This window comes from Hibiscus syriacus, unplaced genomic scaffold (genome assembly GCF_006381635.1).
Source record: "Hibiscus syriacus cultivar Baekdansim isolate YM2019G1 unplaced genomic scaffold, ASM638163v2 tig00014862_pilon, whole genome shotgun sequence".
Lineage (NCBI taxonomy): Eukaryota > Viridiplantae > Streptophyta > Magnoliopsida > Malvales > Malvaceae > Hibiscus > Hibiscus syriacus.
Genome location: NW_024062338.1, coordinates 312,878 through 340,332, shown reverse-complemented (window position 1 = coordinate 340,332; position 27,455 = coordinate 312,878). Strand labels below are relative to the sequence as shown.

General features: G+C 33.6%; 2 protein-coding genes and 1 pseudogene across 3 annotated transcripts; 1 reads left to right on the top strand and 2 right to left on the bottom strand.

The window, feature by feature from the left end:
* The first annotated feature begins 566 nt into the window (after positions 1-566).
* LOC120207507 lies at positions 567-15,039 on the top strand (annotated as a pseudogene).
* Positions 15,040-17,148: 2,109 nt separating this feature from the next.
* LOC120207505 (hyphally regulated cell wall protein 3-like) lies at positions 17,149-21,474 on the bottom strand. Its single transcript, XM_039206957.1, has 9 exons — positions 21,313-21,474; positions 20,486-20,689; positions 20,135-20,398; positions 19,890-19,939; positions 19,725-19,817; positions 19,279-19,426; positions 18,537-19,171; positions 17,445-18,293; positions 17,149-17,324 (listed from the first exon to the last, which is right to left on the bottom strand). The coding sequence occupies exons 1-8, from the start codon at positions 21,434-21,436 to the stop codon at positions 18,093-18,095; spliced, it is 1,719 nt and encodes a 572-aa protein (XP_039062888.1). The 5' UTR covers positions 21,437-21,474; the 3' UTR covers positions 17,149-17,324; positions 17,445-18,092.
* Positions 21,475-23,961: 2,487 nt separating this feature from the next.
* On the bottom strand, positions 23,962-27,221 carry LOC120207491 (nuclear transcription factor Y subunit B-10-like). 2 transcript variants are annotated; one of them, XM_039206943.1, is made up of 7 exons: positions 27,049-27,221; positions 26,720-26,956; positions 26,444-26,573; positions 25,693-25,698; positions 25,500-25,574; positions 25,250-25,306; positions 23,962-24,261 (listed from the first exon to the last, which is right to left on the bottom strand). In XM_039206943.1, the coding sequence occupies exons 2-7, from the start codon at positions 26,944-26,946 to the stop codon at positions 24,223-24,225; spliced, it is 534 nt and encodes a 177-aa protein (XP_039062874.1). In that variant the 5' UTR covers positions 26,947-26,956; positions 27,049-27,221; the 3' UTR covers positions 23,962-24,222. The 2 variants fall into 2 exon arrangements, with proteins under 2 accessions (XP_039062874.1, XP_039062875.1); XM_039206944.1 differs by lacking the exon at positions 25,250-25,306.
* Positions 27,222-27,455: the final 234 nt, after the last annotated feature.

Here is a 27,455-nt window from a genome sequence, read left to right as displayed (position 1 = left end):
GTTATTAACTTTATAATGAAGTTATAATATAATCTAATAAAATAATTTTTTATTAACAACGTTGGCACTATAGCAATAATTCTTCCCTTCCCTAAGTCATCTCATTATCGACTACTTCAAGTTCTTCCCAATAGCAGTCTCACAAGGGTTCGAAACTTTGATTCTTCCCAAGCAAATCCACCATGAGATTCCAGGCATAGGAGTTCACGTGCTAGTTAATAAATTAATATAATTATATATTTAATTCTTATTTCATATACATGTTATCAATTTGGTCTTAATTTAATTTAATTCAATAAATTATTTAAATCAAATTATTTATTGAATTACATTAAAATTAGAACTAAAATGATAGAATGTGTAAATAATGAGAACTAAATGTATAATTATATCAGTTTGGTTAACTGTTATGGGGTGACTTGATTGAAATTAATTAAATAATTAAGTGGTTTGATTGATAAAATTAAAAGATCAGTGGTTAGATTTAATAATTAAGGGGTCATGTGTGTAGTTTACTCTTTTATATACATGGTTCCTTTATAGGGTTAGAGCATTGAAGGTTTAAGCTCGGCGGCTGTGGGTTCTACTTGTTTTCACTTCCTATCTCTCGGAACCCTCATTCCTGTGAAAAAAGCACTCAGCCAAAATGGGGTATGTTTCATTTTTCTCTATTTCAACTCAATCCTGTAGCCTTTCTATTCGTTGTTTACACTGCTCCTGCAGATTCAATGGAAGAGATTTTTTTTATTTAAAGTTTTGGTTTTTAAAACGTGGGATCGGGATCTTGAAGTCTAGTCTTAACTTTGTTCTTTGTTTAGGGTTTTTTTTTTGCTTTGAATGTATTGCTCCTGCCTTTGGTTCTAGATGTAATGGAAGTTCTAATTTTATTTTGAATTTGACCATTTGCAGCTCTAGGTTTTTAAGTATTGAACTGAAATATGATTGGGTATATAATTTCTTGATATTTCATTAGTTTATGGAATCTGGATTCTTGTTATGATTGTGGAGAATTACACCTGAATAACTCTTGTTTTGAATTACTTTATAATTTTCCTTTCCACCATAAGTGTAATTGTCTCCACCGTTAATCATTTATTAGACTATATATATAAAAAAACTATAGTTTCAGGTGTAGTTTTTATTTTAACTTTTGTCTACGTTACCTAGATTCTGCATTTCCCCTATCATATTTTCAGTAATTTAACCCATATGGTCCTAGACCAATTTATCGGATTGATTGTAGATTTATCGAATGTCATTCTGGATTGGGATAATTTGAGTTTAAAAACTTTTGGGTTTCAAGGTGTATTGAGGGTCGGGTTGTTACAAGCTCAAATTATTTTTGAGCTCTGGTCACTCTCAGTTAGTTGTTCACACCATTTCCAATTTTTTGTCTGGTTGTTACAAGCTCAAATTAACGGTGTTTATCTCAGGAAGACGCGTGGTATGGGAGCTGGGCGCAAGCTGAGGACCCACCGCAGGAGGCAGAGGTGGGCTGATAAGTCATACAAAAAATCCATCCTTGGAAATGAGTGGAAGAAGCCATTGCAGGTTCTTCTCATGCCAAAGGCATTGTCTTTGAAAATATGTAAGAGTGGAAAATTAATTTTAAATATTCCACGGAGAAGCTAATTCGTCGTTTTGTATGAGGTTCATACAATGAAAAATTAGCCTTATTGCTTGTGAAATAGGAGATTGTGTAATAGTAGAAATCATGATTTTCAACTCTGGACAATAGGAGTGGTTAAGATTAGTTGGAATTCTACCTAAGTTGAATTTCCTAAATTAGTCGTTGTTTGTCCATCGAATCCTATGTTTGGTAAGAATGTTCCAGGTTGGCTTTGGGAGGATTACAATCTTAGAATTATAAAAAATAGTAAAAAATTCGGGTTTTCGGATAATCCGAAATTTGTTTATTACCGATCCGATTTGTTGATCCGATCTGAAAATTTGGATATCTGATCCGTTTTTTAATTTTCGGATAGTTCAAATCGAGTATCCAATTTTTTTCGGATTATTGGATCGGATACGGGTCGATAAAAAACAAGTTTCGAATTATTCGAAAACCCAATTTTTTTTACTATTTTCGATAATTTTAAGGCTCTGTAATTCTCCCAACGCCAACCCGGAACATCCTTACCAAACATAGGATTCGATGGACAAAAAATGACTAATTTATGAAGATCCAGTTTAGGTAGAGTTCCAACTAATCTTAACCACTCCTATTGTCCAGAGTTAAAAGTCATGATTTCTACTATTACACAGTCTCCTATTTCACAAACAATAAGACTAATTTTTCGTTGCATGAACCCCACACAAAACGACGAATTAGTTTCTCCATGGAATATTTAAAATTAATTGCTTAGGCAGAGTTCCAACTAATTTTAACCACTCCTATTTCATATATCAGAATTTTCCAGGGAAAAAAATAAATTAAAACAAATTTATAATTTATTGCAAAAACAATTAATTAATAAATTGGTAGCTTGACTCTCTAAAAAATTTAGCCCCAGCGGAGTCGTCAAGCTATCGAGACGGTATTTGTCAGGCGAAAACAAGTGTCGTTATTTTCTAAATCTTGTCTCGAAAAAGTAAGTGTTTTTCTTCTGGCATAAGATAAAACACATATTTGAGGAGTCGCAACCAATCATTAATCGAGGTGTGATTGGTCATCAAAATACTTAGTTATTTTAATAAAATTTGTAAAAATATTATTTAAATAACACAAAAAGGGTCTGTTTACTAGAAAATGTGTTTAGAAGTTGGTTATGTGTGGGAAAAGATTACCATCCCCACAACACCCAAAATTGATACATTTGTTTATTAATTAATATCTTTGCAGTAAAAATTTATAAATCTAAGTTTAATTTAATTTATTATCCCTTTAACAAACATAAGGGTACTATTTTATACCAATAATCATTTAAAATATATTCCTAATCAGTTAAGGAAATATTTATGATTTTTGTATAAAATAATCCAAATACATGTAATAATGATAAATTATAAAAATACAAAAATTTAGGTTACTATTGCTAATACTTTATATTTTAGGCCCTAAAATTGCAAATAATCATATAATTATTTAAAATATAAAAGTTAAAATTATAGTGGTTAAATTATAAAATATCAAAATTAATAGTGTTAATTATAAATATTACAAAAAACTATGTACTATCAATGTAATTTAATCATAAATAATATTTAGGATCAAAATATAACTTATTAAAATTATAAGAACTAAAATTTATATTTTACCCTAAATATATAAATATATTAGTTAATGACTAAAATAAAACTAAATAAAATTAGAAAACCAAATTGAAATGCACCAAAATTGATTTCCAGTGACTAAAATTGAAAACATTACAAATCAAAAGGATCACAGACGAGATTTTTCCATTTTGGAATTACTTAGAAGCCTCTCCCCAAAACGGCGTAATTTTGAGAAGGTATAAATACCCCAAAATTGGCCAAAAATGGTTATTCCTTCTCAATTTTTTTTTTCCATTTTTGCTTCTCTCTCTAAGGAGAGAGAAGCTTTCCCTTCTCTCTAAACTCCTTCACCAGAGGGAGAATCGGTCACCGATCGGTCATCGTCGGTCATTATTTCGGCCACCGTCAGTCACTATTCACAGTGGTCGGAAAATATAAAATACCTCAAATTTTAAATCGAAACACCCTAAACCCGAAACCACCCTAAACCCGAAACCACCCTCATTTATTCCTTAAAAATTTCAAAACGACCTAGATCTATATTTTTACCTTCGGTTAACGACGATTTTCGGCGACATTTGAGCTCCTCGGTAAGTTTTCTTTCTCTTTCTTTCGGTTTGTTTACTGGTTGTGGATCGTTGCTTGTAGCTTCATTTTTCTATTTCTTTCCCTCTATCACTTCGTTGTTTCTCTGTCTTGTTGTTGTCTCCTTCCGTTGATTGCCCCTCATTATTTTGCAAGTTGAATGACCTTTTATAGGCTTCAGAAGGCCTTAGACAACCGTTCATTCGGTGAGTCACCGGATATATGATGGTGACTCACCATAGGATACAAAGTATGCGGTGATCCTTCATCTTCTGGAGTGTTCGGTGCGACGGTGACGGCGTGGCAGTCATTAGTTGGGACTTCTGGAGGCGGCGACCGAAATCACCCTAGGGTTGGTGAGGGTTGCATCTGGGACGTTAGATCTTTCCAGATCCAACGATTGTGAGAGATGACGGCTGAAGTTGATGAGTGGGAAACCTAATCGGGTTTGGGTCGTCTGGGCTTGGAACGGGTCTGGGCCTAGATCCGGTAGAACTTGTAAAACGGGCTTCGGGTCATATTTTTAATTTTGGGTATCGGTTTATTGATTTGGGCTTATAGACTTATTGTATTATTTTTAATAATAATATAATTATATAATAATAATAATAGTATAATAATAATATAATATTATTAATAGTAAACAGGACAAAAACTACTGTCGACAACATAGCTGTCGAGACGATATTTGCCCGGCGAAAACAAGTGTCGTTATTTTCTAAATCTCGTCTCGAAAAAGTAAGTGTTTTTCTTCTATAAGATAAAACAGAAATTTGAGGAGTCATCGCCAATCATTGATCGAGGTGTGATTGGTCACCAAAATGCTTGGTATTTAAATAAAAATTTGTAAAAATATTATTAAAATAACACAAAAAGGGTGTTTACCAGAAAATGAGTTCGAGTCAGTTACGTGTGGGGAAGGATTATCACCCCACAACGCCCAAAATTGGTATATTTTTCATTAATTAATGTCTTTGCAGTAAAAATTTGTAAATCTAAGTTTAATTTAATTTATGATCCCTTTAACAAACATTAGGGTAATATTTTATATCATAATCATTTAAAATATATTCCTAATCAGTTAAGGAAATATTTTATGATTTATTGTATAAAATAAATAAACCAAATACATGTAATAATGATAAATTATAAAAATACACAAATTCTAGGTTACTATTGCTAATACTTTATTTTAAGCCATACAATTGTAAATAATCTATAATTATTTAAAATATAAAAATTAAATTATAGTGGTTAAATTATAAAATATCAAAATTAATAGTCCTAATTAAATATTACAAAAAAAACTATGTACTAGCAATGTAATTTAATCATAAATAAATTTAGGATCAAAAAAATAAACTTATTAAAATTATAGGAACTAAAATTTATATTTACCCTAAAAATATAAATATATTAGTTAATGACTTAAATAAAATTAGAAAACCAAATTGAAATGCACCAAAATTGATTTCCAGTGACTAAAATTGAAAACATTACAAATCAAAAGGACCATATAGGATTTTCCATTCTGGAATTACTTAGAAGCCCTTCTCCAAAACGACGTAGTTTTGAGGAGGGTATAAATACCCCAAAATTGGCCCAAAAATGACATTCATTCTTATTTTTTCATTGTTGCTTCTCTCTCTAAGGAGAGATAAGCTTTCTTTCTCTTTTAAACTCCCTAACGAGAGCCGATCACCGGTCGGCCACTGCCCAGCCACCGTTAGTCACTATTCCAGCCACCGCCGATCCATTCGCGGTGGTCGAAAAATATAAAATACCCAAATCATATCGAAACACCGAAACCCGAAACCACCCTTTCTTCCTAAAAAACTTCAAAACGGCCTAGATCTACATTTTTACCTTCGGTTAACGACGGTTCGGTAAGTCTTCTTTCTCTTCCTTCCTTTCGGTTTGTTTACTGGTTGTGGATCATTGCTTGTAGCTTCATTTTCTATTTCTTTCCCTCTATCTCTTCATTGTTTCTCTGTCTTGTTGTTTCTCATTCCGTTGCTTGCCCCTCATTATTTTGCAGATTGAATGGCCTTTTATAAGCTTCAGAAGGCCTCACACAACCGACTCACCATAGGGCAACAAAGTATGCGGTGAATCCTTCATCTTCTGGAGTCTTCGGTGCGGCAGTGACGGCGTGACAGTCACTAGTTGGGACATCTGGAGGCGGTGATCGAAATCACCCTAGGGCTGGTGAGGGTTTCTGTTGGATGCATCTGGGCCGTTAGATCTCTCCAGCTGGGCTTTAGACTTATTGTACTATTTGTATAATATATAATATAATAATAATATATTATTATTAATAGTAAACAGGACAAAATTAGTGTCGACAGCCACCCCTCTTTGCTTATTCTTGTGTCAACAAGAATAAGGCAAAGAAGAAAAAAATTAAGTTTTTGTCTAGTTGACTTCTCTTTATTAGAAATCAAAGTTTGACTTCTTTTTACTAGGAAGTCAATAAAAAGTAAACATCATGCCTGAAGGTCTTATGGATGACCCGAAGGATTTAATTAATCACCCGGAGGATTTAATTTTCTAGAACATTAAATAAGAAACTTTGAAAATTGCTTTCTCATTTTCATGCAAAAACATCCTACCCTGAGGTTTTACAGATGACCCGAAGGTTTTATAAATCACCCGAAGGATTTAATTTTATAGAACATTAAATGAAAACTTTGAAAATCGCTTTCTCATTTCATGCGAAAACATCATACCCTGAGGTTTTACAGATGACCCGGAGGTCTTATAAATCACTTGGAGGATTTAATTTTCTAGAACATTAAATGAGAAACTTTGAAAATCGCTTTCTCATTTGCATGCGAAAACATAATACCCTGAGGTTTTACAGAGGACCCGAAGGTTTTATAAATATGTGGAAAATAATTTACTAGGTAAGAAACCTCTTACTTTTCAAAATTTCATTTTTAGAAAAGATTAAATGAGAAACTTGAAAATCGTTCTCTCATTTTCAAAACAACTTGTTGTTGGGTAACATACCCCAAAATAATGCTTCCTCTGTGGATTGCTTTCATCTATTCTTTAGATGTCTGCCTCTCCTAACGTACTTCTTGTATTTGGGATTTGGATTCTACCTTCCATTTGTAAGGTATTTTGTCCCTGCATCTTCATGTGAAAAATGTATTTATGCAAATGCAATCAATGTATTAATGTGCATGATCTTTTATGCAAATGATATTCTTATGAATGCGTGAATATCGATTCAATCTTCATTTGACTTCAAGTGGTGAATTTGATCTTCTTTCACTTGATCATTCCTTTCCAAGGCTTATTTCAAACATCAGTGTAGTAACATATACTATCAAGCTTGCTTTTCTGAATAGCCATCTAATCAACTTGCATCTTCGTGTCTTCTTTGTCTTCATTTGCATTAAAGTCTCAGAATAACTGTTTTATTTATGAAACTCTTGCTTCAATCAGAACTATGACATTGGTGCCCCACTTTGTCCTTGATAAAACTGGTTTTCTTTGCCTGAACTTGTGTATAAATCCCATAAAGCTTTTATCTTTGAAAAGATAATCTATCATCTTTGTAGAGCATTGTTTGTTCTAATTTGACTCTTGAAACACATCACAAGGAGGATTTATCCTAATTCCTTTCATGTCTCCACATCTAATCAGACCTCGAACAAGGCTATTTAGACCATATCATGTTGAGATGTTTAACAACAACCTGTTGTTCAACCTCATTGGCTCCACTATTTCTTGTTGTTAATATTCCAGTGCCCCTTCGTGGAATGAATCTTCATCATTTCTCATTTTTGAATCTTGGGGTTGAAGAAGATAAACTTCATCTTGAGTAAAAATGGGAATACCATATGACCACAACATTGGTTCAACACCATAATTACTAGTTTGTAAAACATTTGATAACACATTCATCATTTCCTGTGTCTTCTACCCAGATTTCTCAACCAGGGAACTCTTTGCATGGTGTTCAGAGCTTTTGTATGACTTTACAAGGACACTAAATAATAAACTTGTTGGGAATACCAGTGGGATGCCTTGACTTGTCATCATCAATGTAGGTGAGATTACCAGGATAATACAACTATCACTGTTTCACCATTTTCATTCTTCATACCTTTCTGTTTCATTGGAAATATTTGTTCAAATCAATGATTTTTTTTTGAAGGATAATATGGGCTATCAGCATGCCCCAACATTTGTTGATACGAACGTTCAAAATGCGTTCAAAATTGTTTCTTGTGATATGAGCCTTTAAAATGCCCCCAATATTTTCATACTGATGTGAGCATTCAAAATGCCCCACATGGATCATTTTTGTCTGAAATATGCCTTCAAAATGCCCCAATATTCTATTTCTGGTTGGAATGGGCCTTCAAAAATGTTCCACATTTTCATATTGATGTAAACCTTCAAGATATCCTAACATTCAAAAATACCCCCAACATTCCAAGTCGTAAGGTTCACTCTCAATGTCCATTGGATTTGAATCTCATGATCCATACGAGGTCCAACTTTGATAATGTCCCATTGTGGCTACTCGTGGTTCTATTCATGCCTAAATCTCTTTATCTTGAATACTCTCATTCTGGTGTTACTAAACAACAGTGTTGTTAAGTAACTTGAGGGATTCTCTTCATGTTGTCACAAACTTAAGAAGTGATCAATCCTTCTGACAGAAATGTCTGAGATATGTGTCTCTCCCGAATAAGGTAATCATCTTCTTCTTGATTGGTCACATTCTTGTATTTTTGCTATACACTAGGATATGTGCCCCTCTTTCGAATAAGGTGATCATATTCTTCTTGACTATTTGTCACAAAGGGAATGTTATAAGTCCAATTATTCAGACTTTTTGGTGTCTCCGGCCACTTGCTTTCAAGAATATGAAATGCTTCATCATTCTGGTATCGCGTTTTCTTTTTCTCTAATAGAGATAGAATATGCATCAATTTGATTCAAGATCCTTTCTCATTTCAGACTGTCTTATTTGAAAATGTTTTTCCTCTTTTCTTTATTAAAGAATGAAAGAATTTTGTAAAATATTACCCCTTACAGGTTCACAATAGAATCAAACATAAGCACGAGTTCAAAGAATATCAAAAGAATCAACAGCTTTTTAATGCTTGAGAGTTATAGTTCTTTGACAAGTATCAAAATTTATGGGTTAGTTTTAGATTGGCTTTTATATTTTCTATGGTTAGATCTTATTGAAGATGTCACTCATTTCTCACTCTTTGTGAACATTATCACATGCCTCACTTTCTTGACTTGGTATTTTAATCGGATGCAAACAAAATGACGCAACTAGCATAGCCAGTTACTAGACTTTCTAGAATACCTCTATTTTAGTTCTCTGAAATCTTCGATTCAACCAAACCAGTGCGAAAATATTGGTCTAAAAACGAAATTTCTATGTGCACGTCTGTGAAGTTGACTATAACAGGTAGGGCTGATGAGATGAGATCGAGATCAGACTCGATCGAGACTGACTCGAGCTCGACTCGACTCGAGACTCGAGCTACTCGATTCGACTGAAAAGCTCGCGAGCAGCTCGAAATATAATATATTAAGATTTTATTTTTTTTAAATAAATTATTAATAATATTAATATTTATGTATTGATTTTTTTTAAAATACAGTAAGATTTTCATGTATTTAAGGTTCATGTTCGAGTTTGAGTTTAAGACTTCAATCGAGTTAAGTTTAAGATTTTTTTTTTCATTTCGAGCTGCTCACGAGCTTTAGTTCAGGATTTCGAGTTCGAGTCGATCTTGAAAATTTTAAGCTCGCGAGTTTTCGAGTCGAGTTGAGCTCAGCAATACTCGAGCTCGACTCGGCTCGTTTACACCCCTAATAACAAGTGTTTTTTTCCCTTACAACAACTTCTTGTTTAGTAACCTTTTTTCCATTTTGGCTAGCTGAATTCAGCTTTATTGTAATTAGCCTTCATTAGGCTAGTTGAAACTTTTCCATAAAACTGGGGATATTAACCAATTTCTCTAGAGGGACAACTTTATTGCATATAATAGTAATATAACAGGCTAGTTGAATATTATCCATAAAGCCATGGCGATTAACCAATTTCTCTAGAGGGAGAACTCAAGCTTTATTGTATATATAATAATATAAAATGGTTATACAACTCTAACTTCTTAAGCTTGTTAAGAAGAACCTGTTATAGTCTAGGTATTTTGGTGGAAGTCAGAAAATCTCTTCGTTAGAGTTCAATTCCCAAGCAATTGACTTTACCTATTTGTGAAGATTTCATCATCGAACATCATCAATAGAAGAGTAATCTAGTTGTAATGTTACACAAAAGATGCCCCATGTTGTACGCTCCTATATGTAAATACCGAGCCTTTTGTCTAATTCCTTGCAATAGGAGAAGACTCTCTCATATTTGTAAGAGGGTATAGTGTTTGGGTGTATTTCATCTGAGGTAAGGTCAAGGTCTTTGTTTTACCAATTTTCAATTTTGATACTTTGTCAAAGATGTATAACTCTAACCATAAAGAGTTTTTAATCAATGATATTCAAAGAACTGCAAGATTGTAAAATTGATTCAATGCTCATAACCTTAAAAGCAACACAAATTTATTTATTATACAAAAGGCGGAGAAAGGAATAAAAACATGTTTAAACAAGATATTGAAAAATAAGATAAAGCTCTATGATTGATAAAATGATCTCTTCTTTGATTAAGATGCCCCATTACTCATCTAATGTGATAATAATTGATTTAATTGTGTTTTGATGCCCCACTTGAGTTTGTCATCCATTGTTTCACTAATTCTCATGTTAATGTCCCATTATCAACAAGCATCTCTATCTCCTTTAACAATGACCTATAATTTCCCGTAGAATTTCCAAGTACCCCTAAGTGGAAATCACATAATGCTGAGTTAATCGATCGATGGAATCGGCCAAGAGGGGGGTGAATTGGCAATTAAAATTTTGGTGGAAGCTTTTGCAGAAAATTGAAAGTAATTGCAAAGCGATTTAGAGTGGTTCGACTTTCTCAACCAAAGTCTACGCCCATTACCTTAGCTATCCACACTAAGGATTTTCTAACAAATTCACTAATTTGTTCTTTCTTTTGAGGCCAAAGAGATAAGCTTACAACTCCCTCAAGAATATACCCCAATTCTTGAGAACACTCTTTCTCAAAGAGAAGATTACAAATTTGCAAACTTACAAGGAAATCCTCACAAGGTAGATTGTTTGCAGAATTCTAGAACAAAGAAAAGAACACTAAAAAATGAATACGATTGAGTACAAGTAGTGTTCTTGAAAGCAAAATGAATATTGAATGAAAAATAGGTTTGAAGTGCTTTAACAATGAGTTTGATATTTTCTCTTTGATTTTCTCTTGGTTCTAGTTTCTTGTTGTTTCTTGTTGTTGATCAATGGCTTCTAAGTTTGTTTAAATACTCCTTCAATTGATTCTGAACGTTGAGGATGATTAGTGGAGTCAATAGAGATGTTTAAGTGTGAAAACAATTAATAAAATCAGTTGGGAGCGTCAGTGTATCGATGCATACACAAGGTGCATCGGTGCATCAAGTGCAAAATTCAAATATTTTGACCGTTGGAACACTTAGTGTATCGGTGCACTAAGTGTGCATCGATGCATAAAATACATTCGATGTTTCAAAATAGCCTGAGTGCATCGATGCATGTCTTGTGCATCGATGCATCAAAATGCATTCGATGTTTTCATAAAACCCTGAGTGCATCTATGCATGGTATATGCATCGATGCATAAAATGCATTCGATGTTCAATTCATGGATTGGTGCATCGATGCATGGATTGGTGCATCGGTGCATCAGCGTATTCCTTTGAAAAATTGATTTTAGGCTTGATTTTGGTTCAAAATACTTTGTAAAAAATTGTTTCAAAAATATATTAAGTATAACACACAATTTTACACATTTAGTAAGGTTCAAAATTGATCTTGAAAGACTTGGAGTAATAATTTGATATTCGATTAATTGAATCGAATATACTTATAAAAATCTTTGTAAAAATCTTAAAATTCATTTATACTTAATTTGTTATATCGAAACATCAAAATGTTTTCAACACATACACTATCTTGATCATAGCTATGAGCAGAAGGGTTTGGTGGAACTTTCATTGACCTCAGTGTGATGTATTGATCTTTAATCAAATTAGGGTATAGATCTGAGATAGAAGTTTGGAACACCTTCAAAGTATTTCTCAACAGTATAACTTTCTTTAGTCGATCTAAACCACTAATTGCTCATTTTCTTTTTACGATTGCAGGGGTTCTGGATGTGACATTCATTCACATTATCATCCTTCGTTTCTTGATCAGCTGGACTTTTGGATGCGACTTTTAAGTTCCCTTCGCTGATTGCATTTTTAATCAATTCTCGACTTATCACAAGATATTTAAATTCATCCTTTGAACTTGCCAGCATTAACTCATAGAAAGGAGTTGGAAGTGAATTATAAAACATATATGATATCTCTTCTTCTATCATGGGAGGTTGAACTTGTGCTGCCACTTCTCTCCATCTTAAGGCATATTCTTTAAATCTTTCATTGGCTTTCATCCTTATTTCTTGAAGATACTTACATTTGGGAGCTAAACTTTTAACATATCGATATTGCCCCAAAAATGCACCAGCTAGATCAATCCATCCCTTGATTTGTTCTCGGTTCAAATGATTGTACCATATAACTGCTGGCCCAACGAGACTATCATGGAATGAGTGAATTAACAAATCATCAATATTTAGGTATCATTTCATTTTTCTGCAAAACATTCTCAAGTGGATTAGGGGACAATTGTTGCCATCATATTTCTCAAAATTAGGCATCCTGAATTTATGGGGAATAACCAAATTTGGAACCAAACTGAGCTCTCTTGCTTCTAGTTCTTTATGTGAGGCGTTAACACCTTTCATATTTTTGATTGTTTCCTCCACCTGTTTGAATCCCTCCTAATATTGTGCATAGTTAATGAGGCTATTCTTTAGGTTCGAGTGGGATGCCCCAGGGTATATTATCATTCTTGATGCATTAATTTGATATCATTGTTATTTTTTAGCAGTCATCTCTTCATCAGCAGTCTTAGTTACCATTACTTGGACCTTATGATTTGATCAATCTTGCAAAGATCCTGATGCTTGTTGTAACCCGTCAAACTGTTCTTGCAGCTTATCTCGTGATCCCTTATGAGATTGATCCATTGTTTCCATGATGATGACACAGTAATATGAATGAATGATCTCGATTTTACTGTTACAAAACCTTTCATGAATTATTTACATGCTCTTATATTAATGACTTAAATAATAAATGTGATGCAAAATACAAAAATGCTGAAATGAGAATGCAAATTGTGCAATGCAAATGCATGTACGCAAAAGGTGTCATTCGAGAGTGATTATCTTAAAACAACTTTCATTGAACACAAAAGTTTCTATACATCAAACAAACTTTACATATAAGGGATAGCTTTAACTCTCAATTTCTCTATTTCCCTCAAAAGCCAAATTAACTTCCACTCATGCTCAAGTGTTGAGTTGTCAATCTGCTTTAACTCTTGCGTAAATTCAACTAAATCAATCAGCTTGTGGGCCACATTGCTTGCTTGTGCAGCAGCTTCTTTCATGACATCGTCTTTTTCTTGAATCTTACATGTCATCTCTCGGAGTTGTAAACAATGTTGCTCATTTTCCTTTATAAGAGAGTCTTTGTGTTCAAGAAGTTCTTGTACAAGATCTCCATAATCATATACCATCTTCATCAATGTGTTGTTCTGGGTTCTAGTGGCTTTTAACTCAGCATCAATCTCATGCTGATGAATCTAATATGAGGCTTCCATGTTAGCTATAGCCTTCTTCAATATCTAATTTTCAGCTTGACATTTTTCCCAAATTAATGATGGATTTATTGCGCATTTCTTCTGTAATCTGTAAGTCATAAGAGAATTTCCTTGCTCGATCTTCATGTATTTTTTTATTCTTTTTCCATTGCTCAATATCACTTTTCAGTTTAATGATCCCTGTTGTCCATTCTTATGGGGTGTTTCCTATGCCAGCATTTTTAAAGGCTTGAATGATTCTTCGAAAATCATTACGCATGGTTTCAACCTCTGTGCTCAATTTCTTGTTTTTATTCTTCCAAAAACATGTTTGAGCTTCATAAAAACTTCCTTCCTTCTAAATACTTCTATTGATACTCCTACCGTAAAATACTTTTGGTACCAATCTAACAGGATCTTTAGGTACATAGCTTTCCATTTTTTTGAGAGCTTCCTCAAGATACCAGTCATTGGCTGTGTTATAGTTCACTTGATCATGAAACCCTTTGCCCATATGAAAATCATGTGGCGAGAGTAGCTAACTATGAAGCGGATGAATTTGCCAAACAAGGGATAGGTTAAATAATGGGGAATTATTTGGGTTGTTATTTTTCTATTACTCGTATATCGGGAACATTTGGGAATGAAATTTGTTTGTATTTGGTCGAGTAACCTAGGAGGTAGTTTTTGTGTAGGGTATAAACTTTTACATATAGGTAGTGTTGTTTTGCACTGCGTTGAGTGGGCTATCATCGTTTATTGGTGGTTGTGTGATCGTATTGTACTTGGTTCTTATGCAATAAAATTTCTAAGGCACTCTTTTCCTCCTTCCAATGTCCGTTGAGTCTTTGTTGCTTGACGGTTATGAAGGGAGTTTTTAACGAGACCTTCCTTTTTATCAAAAAAAAATCCCTCTTTTCCTTTTTGGTGCTCTTGCTTTCATTAACTCGAGAATCAAATATTTGTACTAATGAATTTGTAACATGCAATGGTATTGAAGCTAAGCAGCCAAACTCTGCCATCCGAAAGTGTGCTAGAGTTCAACTGATCAAGAACGGAAAGAAGATTTCCGTATTTGTTCCGAATGATGGTTGCTTAAACTACATTGAAGAGAATGTTAGTATTCGAGTGAAAACCTTACAATATTGTTAATCATTTAAGCATGTTAGGTATGTTGTTGTTATGACCATAATGTATTTGGTGTAGGATGAGGTGTTGATTGCTGGTTTTGGACGGAAGGGTCATGCAGTGGGCGATATTCCCGGTGTCCGGTTCAAGGTCGTGAAGGTCTCGGGTGTTTCGCTCTTGGCACTCTTCAAAGAGCAGAAGGAGAAGCCTAGATCTTAACATGGTAACTGGCATCTAATTATGATGTGATATTTTTACAAAAAGAATCGAACCGAGAGCAATGTTTTGCTTCTATGCTTTTGTTGACAATCTTTTTGGTTAATAGTTTGGTTATTGTATTGAATTTTCCTCGAGCATTTGCATTTTGGTGTTCGAATGAGTAAGGGATTGATATGACCTTTTAGTGCCTTTTGTTTAGAATTGTTTAGGCTTAGGGCATCGATTTGGATATCAATTTCTTTTTTTTTTTAAACAAATTAGTGGAATATAAAAAAACTCCAACATAAAAAATTCATTCAAGAAAAATTCGAAAATATAATGTAAAAATTAACTTACAGTAAATTGAACAATTTAAAATTTTATATACTGTAAAAGGTTTTATTGAAAAATAAATATTCAAAATTATACCTGTATTTTTTTACTGTAGTGTTTAATATCATGGTTTTTAGAACCGGACCGGTTAGCGAACTGGTCATGTTACCGGTTCACTGGTTCAACCGGTCCGACCGGTCGGAAGAACCGAACGACGTCATAATTATTTAAAAAATTAAATAAAAATACCAAAAATATTTAATAAAAAATAATTTTTTATATCACAAGTCATATTCAAAGCAAATCATAACATATATAAGTTAAAAACCATAAAATCAAGTGAAACAAAATGATTCAAATTAACCACAACATAATATTTAAGGTAAAACATATTAAATAATAAATATAATTATATAACTATAATTAAAAAATAAATTTGGGGTTAAAAAAATCATAACAAAATGATATTGTTTGGTTTAATTTTTTTTAAAAACAATCCCACATGGCTAAGAAACATAGAAAAGCATCCCAAAAGTCTAAAGAGTAAAAATATGAGAACAAAACAATCTCACATTGCTAAGAAACATAGAAGCGCATCACAACTAACTTCTATAAATAATAGAAGTAATTTGACATTCAAAATCATGGAGCCTTTTGGTGAGCATTGAGTGAACTATTCTTTCACTTCAATCAAACTCGAATTTTAAGCTTCAATCGAGCTTCTAATTTTTTTTTGAGCTCAAGCCTTTTTGAGTTCAAGTTTCAATATTATATTTCGAGTTTGAGTTGAACTTGATAATTTTTAGCTTGTGAGTTTGAGTTGAGTTGAGCTTACTTTTAAAGTTTTCAAGTTCGAGTCGAGCTCAGCAATACTCGAGTTCGACTTGGCTCGTTTAACAAACAACGTTGTTTGGTTTAATTTTAAAAAAAAATAAATAAAAATCCCGATTTTTTCCAGTTTTTTTTTTATTTTCAATCGGTCCGGTTCGAACGGTTCATTGGTTCTGGCCGGTTCACTAATAGCGGTTCAACCGGTTTAGATTGAACCGGACTAAGCAACGATTCCCGGTTGAACCGACCGATCCGGTCCGGTTTTCAAAACAAAGTTTAATATATATATTTTTAATCAAAGTATGTATATAATGTTTTATTTTTTTTATTGCTGAGTTTTTTAAGCTTATAACTTTTTTCCAAGCTCGTTATAACAAATGGAATCAAAGTTGAGACTAATTTTTTAGGAGTTGAAGTTTTAATTTTACTTGCGAATAAATGAATCTTTATAATCAAAGTGTTTGAAATTAGTTTTTAGGCTTGAGATTTTCGACTTTTGCAAAATATGAGAATATAAAGGCATAGACCAAACTTGATGCACCAAGAATAAATGGATTTTCGAAATCGAACAATATAAGACTTCAAAATCCTCAAATTCTAAAAAACAAAACAATTTTTTTTATAATTTTTACTTTCCTTTTCTGTTTATTTCTCTAAAAAATTAAAAAAGAATACATTCAAAAGTCACATATCACACATTTATTGAATAGTTTTTTAAATAGATAATTTGAAAATAACTACAAATAAAATGTTAAGCACCTAAAAAACTAAGAAATCTAAAATAAATAGTTTGGACACTTATTTTATAACAAAACTTTATAAGACTATAATTTAAAATCCAAATTTGAGTTTTAGAAAGATGGAAAAAACGAGATGTTCTCTGTTCATGCCCTAACTTACACTTACTCTCTGTATTTGATATGCATATGTAATAGATGGTGAATGACCTTTATTTCCTGGCAGTGCAAATGAAGCATGAAAAGGGTAATTTTGCAAGATTCCATTACAAAGCAAATTTGCAGATATGATTCATGAAATTTGTTTGCCACAAAAATATAAATTGAGCACTTCAAGTTCAGCCCTGAAATATATCTCGTAAGACACTACCTACATGAAATAAAACGTCAGATTCAAACTTAGTAAAATTCGAACCTGGGACCAACTTATCTCCATGACAAATATCATATCCGAACCTGGTGAAATTCGAACATGAGAACTATTTCTCCTGAATTACCAAAGTTTATCACTGAATCTACAAGACTTGTATCGAAAAAGTTCCAAATAAGAAAAATTGGAATGGAAGAGGCACATACCAAGGTAACTTGAAACAATCTGAAGCTAGGCAGCTGCACTTAGCTATTATTCTCAGGAAAGGTAGACTCTAATGTGGTCGTCTTCTCGGCTGTTTCCGATCCTGATAATATATCGTGGTGCATCCGTATTGTAAAAGGAATCCTTGACCGAGAAAGGTATCCTTGAGCCACAAGTAATTTCAGAAGTCAGCGGGGATGGAGTGGTTGGAGTGGGATTTGACAAACTGTTCTCAAACTCAGAGATAGGTTCTTTCCTAACAGCGCCTATTTGGTCTTCAACAGGAGTTTCTTCCTTCTTGTTGGCATCATAAAGGAAAACTGTTTCAGTCTTGGGGTATGGATAACTGCATGTCTCATTTTCAGCTGCTTCTTTTGATGCAATTGTGTTTTGAACATCGGCATTGGAAGCTATATTAGCAGTTGTTTCAAGTACTCCATCGAGAGGCACAATCTTGGTATCCTTTATGCAAGCACCATCCTTGCTTTCCTGGACTGCTACTTTCTCAGCAGAACCAATACCATTTCTGGGAGAGGATTTATTCTGAAGTTTTGGAGATATACCATGGCTGGTTTTGACGTTTCTTGAAGAACTTGGTACTGTTGTTCCAGCAAGTGGAGATTTTTGAATAGATAAGGAAGAACTTGATTTTATAGCAGAGGAAATTTGCTTGACATCACCTTGGGGCTTCGAATTGCAGTAAGAGTCCTAACAGGTTGAAGCTTTCCAATCTTTGCCTTATTTGAATTTACACTTGGACTAGTGGTTTTTGCTCCAATTTTAGGCAAGCCACTAGGTACACCGGGATGAGACAACATACTCCCATTTGGAGTGCGTCCCGATGATCGGACCTGCATTATCATGATTTCACACAGGTCAACAATTTGACCAACAAAACAAACCGGATCATAAATGAATACAAATCATTTAGATTTCAGAATTGAATAGGCATAACTAGTTATATACTCTTTTGTGCAGAAGATCAAGATTCTAAAATGAAGATTTCTGTCTGGTTGTTCTTGAAAACAGTTGAAGTGGAAACCAATTTTGATACAGAATAAGAATGTAAAGGAGTTCAAGAAATAAGAACTAACCCCATCAAAAAATCCAAGCTTTGGTGATGGCATGCGGAGGCCAGAGGGTTTCATTGAAGCTGGATGAAGAAGTTTACTAGTTCCAGAAGAAACTTTGTTTTCACTTTCATTGAGCGAGCCAGTAACCTCAGCGCCATCTCCCTGTGAGCACTCACCAGTAGGATGGTTCTGCAAGTCCAAAACTTGGTGAGCATCACTATTTATAGCAGGTCCGTTGCTGGAGCCAGAGCCAGAGCCAGAGCCAAGGCTAGCTCTTGCAACATTAGAACTTTGGTTAGCAGCAGAGATAGATGATGATGACTCTGAAGACCATTCACTGATAGAGCTTGCTGAATATATACTGGAATATTTCTTGGTAGAAGACTTCAAAAAAGTTGGGAGCTTTGAACTGCCTGCTTGAACTTTACTTTTTGGTATAATTCTGGAGTCATTTTTAGGTTTGATCAAATTCAAAGAAGATTTATTAGTTCTGTGAGACGAAACACTGACACAACTTTCAAGTGAGGAACAAGAAGAATTCAGCTCCGTTTTGCTAGAGGCTGGGGAGCAAAAAGAAGATTTGGAAGATGGTTTAGGCCTAGGCACAATGCTTCTTGCACCACCCAAAGGAGTTTTTAATGTCGTAGTTCCTCTACCTGCAATCGTTAAAATTAATTGGAGATTGAATTAAGCTGAAAAAATGAGCATGAAAACATCCCCTGTTTCGGAAAAGTTAATTTATACAAATAGTAGTTTGAATTACCAGTAACTGTTTTTGTATCCTTTTCCATTCTGACATTCTTAGCACCCAAGGAAACCCTTTTTGGTGAAGGACCAACGCTGCTTAACACCTTTGGTGGCTTATGAAGAGACGAAGTTGATTCTCTACTCCTAGCAACCGACTTTACAGTCTTAATGTTTATAGAACCAAAAAGAAAACAAAACAAAAATCAGATTCCAGTGGTAGTAAATAGCAGTTATATGGTTGCATGTTTAGCAGCTGCAACAAATGAATATTTACAAGCTTATAGCATAGTTTCGTATGAACTTGTATAACATAAACAAGCCATTTAATTTACCTAAATATTTAGATTTAGAACTTTGTAACTGACCTACAATACCATATATTGTTGAGTAATATTATATCTATCATAAATAGAAAGGGCAATATAACAAACAGGTCATTTGCATGATATTAGAAATACATGCCTGTGAAATTTGTGGGCGGACAGCCTGCTTCAATGTTTTTGCAGAGTCTTTCACGCCAACGTTAGGCTTCTTTGGAGTAACTTTCTGTTTCATCTGAATTTTTTAAAATGTTATTGGAAAGAAAAACAATAAACTAATCAGTAATGAAATTTTACTGCAGCTGACATTTCTTGAGTGTACCTTATCTTGAGTAGTAAGTTCTACCTTTTTTGAAGCTGCGAAAAAAAAGAGAACATGACTGTCAGTTTGAGGATATTTTCTGGCATGAACACACATCTAGAACGTTAAGTTGAGCTCTAGACATGAGTGCAATGTAAGTATGTAAGTTGTATTTGTGGGATCAAAGAAAAATGATTGGGTGTATCAGCATAAAACAATGCAAAGACAAAAGGGGAATAAACTATACTTACATGACACAGTTTTACCATCTGTTTTCAACTCCTTTTTGCCACTAGAATTTGCTGTAACAGAAACTTTGTTAGATTTCTGGATTGAAGCTCTTACATCCTCGAATAAATCAGCCTCTAGACTTTCCAATGTCAAAGTTTCCGAATCCAGCGTTGTTAATGAATCATAAGACTTGTTTACATCCTCTTGAATCGCAGGCAATGTTTGTATTTGATCTTTCTCGTTGCCTACCAGCATGCTAGACAACTCCTCCGGCTCCAGAAATCCTAAAATATAGAGTACAAAACGTTATCAAAAACCAGAAATTTAGAATCATAAATGGTCAAATGTAAGTAAAATCCACGAACGTGTACCTTCACTAGTAAAGAAAGCGCTATCCCATGCTAGACTTTTGCGTAAATTATATTTTCCATTTTTACTTGTCTTGTTTTGTTCTGGAGACTTCAAAGGTTCTTTTGCCTTTTCTGCTTCTTCATGGGAGTCATGGGAGCCTGATGAGATTTCAACGCTCTCGGGATCCATGGCGAACCTAACAGTTTTGGTTTCACTTCCTTTCTCTGTTCAATAAAAAATCCGATTTTCATGATAAAAAGCAAAAAAATGCGACATTAAAATAAGATAAAGCTTCAAATTTAACACAAAAAAATTCAAAATAAAATATTCTGTCATTCTAATCAATCGTTGATAGAGCTGGTCTTTCCTGTCGCAATTTAATTACTATCAGACTATGTTGATTGCGTTCAGTGATGATTTGTTTCTCAAGTTGATATGATTACATGGTGTACTCACAGCAAATTTTGATGAAAATTTCTAAAAATGAAAAAATTAAGACTTTTTAAGAAGCCCGGCGCCTAAATTCTCTAATGTTAACAAGAAATTGCTTCCAAAAATCCAAAAGGAATCCAATGTTAGTTAGTGTAAAACCAAGCTAATGTAACGAGAAAATGCTTTCAGAAAACGAAAATAAGTTCGGGGGGAGGTTAACATCTACTACTTCATTTACCTCATTATTGGTAATAACTAATAATTGGCTAAAAACATTTAACATGATTAGCATAAGGTACTTTTCTCCAGTAAACAGAACAGAAACAGCTTTAAATTAAAAGATACTCAAATCAAGCAAAACTAACTATTTGGAACGGGGAAAAGACTCAGAAAGTTAATTAAATTCGATGCAAACCTGAGGATTGAGGAATTATAGGACCGCAGAGAGGCGAATGGACGAGGCAATCGTCTTCGGAGGAAACATCGATGAGGCTTAACCCTTTGATATTGAAATCGCTTTGCTTCTCAGAATCTACCATTTGCAGAGAGAGATTAAAAGCTTAATCAGTTTATTGAAATGAATTGAAAAGCAAGAGGACTGACAGCCACAGGGAAATCAATAAAGGAAAAGCGAAAAAATTTTGAATTTGGGAGAAGAGGCGGTTCAAAATTAAATAAATAATAAAGAAAAGAAAAACTGAGCGTCTGATGCATAATATAGCACTGTCACCATGTGTGTGGTGATCAGGTTATTTGAACCGTTGGATTAGGTCTCGTCCAACGGTTGTCGAGATTTAGATATATATTCTTTTATTTTTAAATGTATTCATGTATGCAGGTTTAGATTTATTTTAAAAATAATCTAATTATTAATCATAATAATCAATATTCTGAATTATGAATGAATTTTCAAATTGTATATTTTATTCATAGCAATCCATTTTCAAATTATAATAATCTGGATTTGATTGTTTTGAATTTAAATTATTTTAATTTTTTATCAAATAATTTTTTTGTCAAATCATTTAAAATTTTGTCATTTAGATTTAACACTTTATTCATATAAAGTTTGAACGTAAGCTGAAGTAATTAACTTCCCATGCTTATTACAACCAATGGGAACAAAACTAAAGCAAAGTGAAGAGTCAAATTGGTAGAATTTGTAAAGGCGAGGGTTAAATTTGTTAAATTATTTAAAAATAATATAAGAATAATATTATTTATAAATGTTAAAGACTAAATGTATAATTATATGGAATAACAGTTTGAATTCTATTATTGTTTTAACCAGCAGTAACTGAATTAAAACTAAAGTATACCTTCAATAATCAAATTTACAAAAATTTTAATTTGATGATCAAAACATAACATACTCAATAGTTTACCAATATGATTTATTTTTCAGATGATGAGCGGTAAGGTGATGATGAGAAGGTGCTGCTACCTTCAAATCTCATGATTACAAAGCCAATGGGGTTTTAAAAATATGCATTGCCAATGATCACAGATGCTGGAAATATGAACATCTTTTACTTGAAAAGCTGTTTCAAAAATATGCATTGCCAACTGTTTGAAGAACCTTCTTCCCTGGAGATTTCCCAGACAAATATCACCCTTCATGATTATTATTATTAACTGCAGATCTTTGAGATTTCCCATCACATTGCTTAAATAGTGGTAATGAAACTGTTGAATTGTTCAGTAGGCTTGCAACCCTGAAAGTTTGCTTAGGCTGCAGAGATTTATCATCAACCTCCGCTGAAGCACAAGTTTTGTTATGTTTCATTGCTGACTCAACAGGTGAAGTTTCCATAGCCTTTAGTTTTTTAGCAGGAGAAGAAGAAACTTGTCACCAGCCTTGGTATTCAGTTTCCTTTTACTAGATTCTCCCTGGATCCCAGCGTTAGCAATGATCTGAGTTTTAACCTCAGCATTTGCCTACTTGGGAATGCAAGAACAGGCTAGACTGAACCCTACCCGTCTAGAAACCTCGTCCAAAGCACAATCCACAGCCTAGTGAAACTCATCCATATCGTTCTGCTTCATTCCAAGCAAATGTGGTGCGAAGCCTGCCATTGTGGAACAATATTCCGGGGCACTTGAATTTCATTTTAAGAAAATATACAACTTGGTAGTAGAGATGCACATAGCCGGATTTAAATCCGATCCGGATCGGATAAAAACCGATCTCGTTTTTTCACTAAGCCGGTTCGGATCATAACCGGTTTGGAGGGCCGGATGATGTAACCGGTTTCGGTTTGAAAAAAACCGGTTTTTTTAAAAAACCGGTTTTTAATCCGGTAAAAAATCCGGTCATCCAATTTTTTAAACCTCAGACCGGATTTTTAAACCCCAGACCGGATTTTTTTCCGAATAAAAAACCAATTTTTTATCCGGTTTTTTTCAAACCGGTTTTTAATCTGATAAAAAATCCGGTCATCCAATTTTTTCCCAAACCGATTATACTATCCGGTTTTAAAATATCCAATCCGGTTTAAAAAAAACCGGTTTTTCCCAAAACCGATTTCGGATAATTTTTGCGTAAAATCGGATATTCAGATTTTTTATGCACCTCTACTTGGTAGATAGAAATAAGAAATGGTTTAAGAATTTTCTGATTTTGCTTTATTTGTGGATAATTTAAACATTGTAGGTTATCTTCTTAAGAAGGGGCCAAAGGTATATCAGGTATGATGTATTAATAAATTGAATGATACTAATAAAATCTTGAATCGATTTAATATTTTACATTAATAGAATGAGAAATACAATAAACCGAATAAACAAATATTGATCCTATAAAGCATTATAAAAGTGTGCAAAGTTAGTTCTACAATTTCGAAAAATTATTTATTACACCACTAGTTGAGTGTTTAGGTTTCACAAACAAGATTAAAAGGATGGGAGTATACTCCTTGGAACACACCAAGGAGTAATAATAATAATAATAATACCCAAAAGAGTAAAATCAGCATCAAATAAATAATATTGTAAATTGTATTTGAAACTTACATCGTTCAGTTTAAAAAAAAAGGATGAATAGGAACACACCAAGTGTCCCAAGTAATATCATCCCTGATAACTCAATTCTACAATAATACCATACGAACATTTACACCATTTCGTCGACGATGAATCTATTCCAAATAACTGATATGCAAATATTACTGGAAAAAGTAACAACAGCTTACACGATAAGACGATGTGAACCATCCAAAATATCAGCTTTTCACATTAGAATACGTAGTTACTGATAGTTTCAGTATTGATTCATGATAATGCAATTTCGATTATGCAGTTGGCTTAAGTAGGATTAGCCTCTCACTCATTGTCTTGCATCAGAGGCCATCATATGGGCCTGTGACTACAAAAGTTGAAAGATATTAGAACTGACCAACCTAAACCTTATTTCCTCTTAAATTTAAGGATCATTGAGTACCAGTAGAGAAGAGTTTTAATGATAGAAGATGATACAATATAGCAACAAAGAATCAACACAAGTAGTAAATAGCTGCTAAACTCTTTGAAGACACCAATTTCAAGCATGTGAATCTGAGCATATTTCAAGCTAGTATAGCATCCTTTTCTAAAAGTACTTTTAAAAAGATAAATATCTATTTTAGACATGATGTTATAGAATAAAATAAAAAAGTTAATATATAAAATAAGGGCAAATAGATAATTTAGCTTTTCGGATTGGTTTATATACCCAGTTTCAAATGCACGTTTGGTTGGAAAAATTATCTGTTATGCATTTCTTATTGCTTAAAAACCTGTTTTGGCTTGCAAAGTTGTTAATTAGCAACAAACTCATTTCTCTTAGTAGGTCTTAACTTTTGCACTCTGGACATTCCGATTACATACTATGCAAGTTCTTCACCGTTTACACAAGATATAGCTTTCATATAGGATGATCTTATGAAGTACCTATGTGTTGGTGTGATTTGATATATTACACAATCAAGGAAGCAAGTACTTCAAGATTATGTTGTCTTTAAAAAGAATTGGCATCATTTAGATCAGTTCTACTTATGTCAATAGGCAAATACATGATATCACTAACAGTGTTCAGAATAATGGTTCACCTAAATAGATAAAGACATCTAGAATGATCCACCACATCAATGTTTGGATGTGTGGATGGATAATTTAATTTTCGTGCTATTCATTATCAAGATATGTGACAAGCATTTAGCAAATAAAAATGTCATCCAGCTGTACCTTGAAGGCTAAGTTATGATTGTTGGATAACCATAATTAAAGCACCTTATGAAGAAAATATGTAAGAGACATTAGTGTGTTTATGCATTAATACGTTCCATGACAGAGAGAAAAAGATAGAGAGAGATTACTTGAGATTGTGAATTCCCATAATAAACATCTTGCGAGAACGATCCTTGATGTGCAAGCTGCGAGAATTAATTACCAAAAGATGAATAGGATGTCTAAGTTTGTCCAGTTTATCAGATGGATCAGAAAATCAGATGGCATGGTATGTATAGGAATGACCATCATTCAAGAACAAAAAGGAACAAAAAAGGTGCAATATGCGAGAACCAAGACTAAAATGAATGTAGAAGTAAAATAAATCTTATACACAACCTGGGCATTTGGGCCTGGTTGGACATCTTTCTTAGCAAATGTATCTCCACCTTTAGCTGAACCCTTTGTATCACCCTATCAAACAACATATTTTGGAAACCACAGCCATATCAGAGAGGTAGCTTGGAGGGGACAAGTGTAAGGCAATATCTAAAAAAGTAGTAGCTTGATTTGTAGAAGAATATTGACTCACCTCCATCTGCAATGACCCAATTGACCATCCCAAGTAAAAAAGAAAAAAAAATCTGTTCAGTACAACTCATTGGAAAGTTAGCAATCAAAGCCAATAACAGAAGTTAGAGGGTACGTAATTATTTAAAACCCCCTTTGGTTTCAGAGAAATTGCAAGAAAAGAAAAAAGAACAAAACCTGGAAATCTCACATGTTTCAACATCCATAAGCCAAATTTATTTCCCTTTATTTTCAGATGGACTATGATCATATAAACCAACATTTGATGAGATGTGTTGCTATTAAACTATATACATGGAAAAAGATTAGTTAACTCTGTACTTGGAAATCTCACATATTTCACCATCCACGAGTCAAATTTCTTTCCCACTATTTTCAGATGGACTATGGTCGTATAAACCAGTATTTGATGATGGAATGCATTACCTATTAAAACTATATGCATGGAAATCGAGGAAATCTCACATATTTCACCATCCATAAGCCAAATTTCTTTCCAATTATTTTCATATGGAATATTATAATATACACCAGCATTTGATGAAATGTGTTACCTATTAAACTATATACTCGGAAATTGAATAGTTAAATAAGCAAGTGGCAAGCCCATTTGTGAAGTTATCCAATTATGTCCGAGACATATAGACTAATAACAAACTTAATTTACTTTCATCACAAAATAAAGACCCAAAATAACCATAAAGAAGAAAAAAATAAATCAAATAACAAAGAACAGTTTTTTCATTAATCACCTCTCTATATTTGGCAAGATAAATTTTAAGTGGATCGATGTAATCTTCAAACCCTAACGTTGCCATAGCCCAGAGCAGATCATCCCCATTAATTGTCTTCCTCTTCTCCTTCTGGCACTTGTCGCTGGCTCTGAAAATCAATTTATGACCAAATTTACAATTACCAATAAATTTCATATTATGAAACTAATAAAGTCAGCTAAAAAGTTAATAAAACCCTAAAGTAAATAAATAAAATATTGAAAAAAAGAGGAGAAAAAAAGAAAAGAATCAAACTCGCTAGTGATGAAGCTGATGAACTCCGAGACGCACTCCTGTACGGTCTCCTTAGCATCTTTAGCTACCTTGGCGTTAGCAGGAAGAGCTTTCTTCATGATACGGCTAATGTTAGCGATAGGAAGGAATCTCTCCTGTTCTCGCACGTTGTTGGATCTGGGGCTCTGCTCGCCGCCGCTGTCGTGACTTCCGCCGCCAGAAGTCGCCGGAAACTGTTCCGCCGCCATAGAGAGGATCCTAGCTCCAACAAATCAGCGGAAATCATAATAAAATAATAAAATCTCTAATTCCTAAACAGAAAACCTAAAAAAAGGAAGAGGGAGATTAACCTCAAGTGGGGGGCGGATTAAATGAATAAAAAGAGAAAGAAAAAATGAAAAGGGCGGGAGTGAGAGAGATTGGATTTCAAGGGAAAATCTGACGCTGGAGAAGGAAGCAAAGATGAGTCGGCTCAGATCAGATCTGATGAGAGATCGAGGTTTTATCAACACCGTTCGTTGCGTTTTCCCCTTTTATTTTTTTTATTTTTTTTGAAAAATATCTATTTAAATAATATTGACTATTAAGGGTGTTCCGTTCCGTTCTGGGAGGCACGCCTTTTAGGTCCTACTCTGCTCTCCCATTTGACCACGTGTTAGATGAATTTACCTCTGTCGAATCAAAAGCTATCGTTCCACTTTTCTTTTGATTATTTATATATAGCAAAGCTTATTTAGAAACTACCATTGTGGAATCT

Bases quoted from the DNA above. Each gene is read 5' to 3' on its own strand.
- LOC120207505 (XM_039206957.1), bottom strand. From the start codon at position 21,436: ATGGTAGATTCTGAGAAGCAAAGCGATTTCAATATCAAAGGGTTAAGC. The intron at 20,399-20,485 runs GTACACGTTCGT...TCTATATTTTAG, and splicing joins CGCTTTCTTTACTAGTGAAG to GATTTCTGGAGCCGGAGGAG. The intron at 19,940-20,134 runs GTAAGTATAGTT...TTTTTTTCGCAG, and splicing joins AGATGGTAAAACTGTGTCAT to CTTCAAAAAAGGTAGAACTT.
- LOC120207491 (XM_039206943.1), bottom strand. From the start codon at position 26,946: ATGGCGGCGGAACAGTTTCCGGCGACTTCTGGCGGCGGAAGTCACGAC. The intron at 26,574-26,719 runs GTTTGATTCTTT...ATTGATTTTCAG, and splicing joins ATCAGCTTCATCACTAGCGA to AGCCAGCGACAAGTGCCAGA. The intron at 25,307-25,499 runs GTTGTGTATAAG...TAATTCTCGCAG, and splicing joins AACCAGGCCCAAATGCCCAG to CTTGCACATCAAGGATCGTT.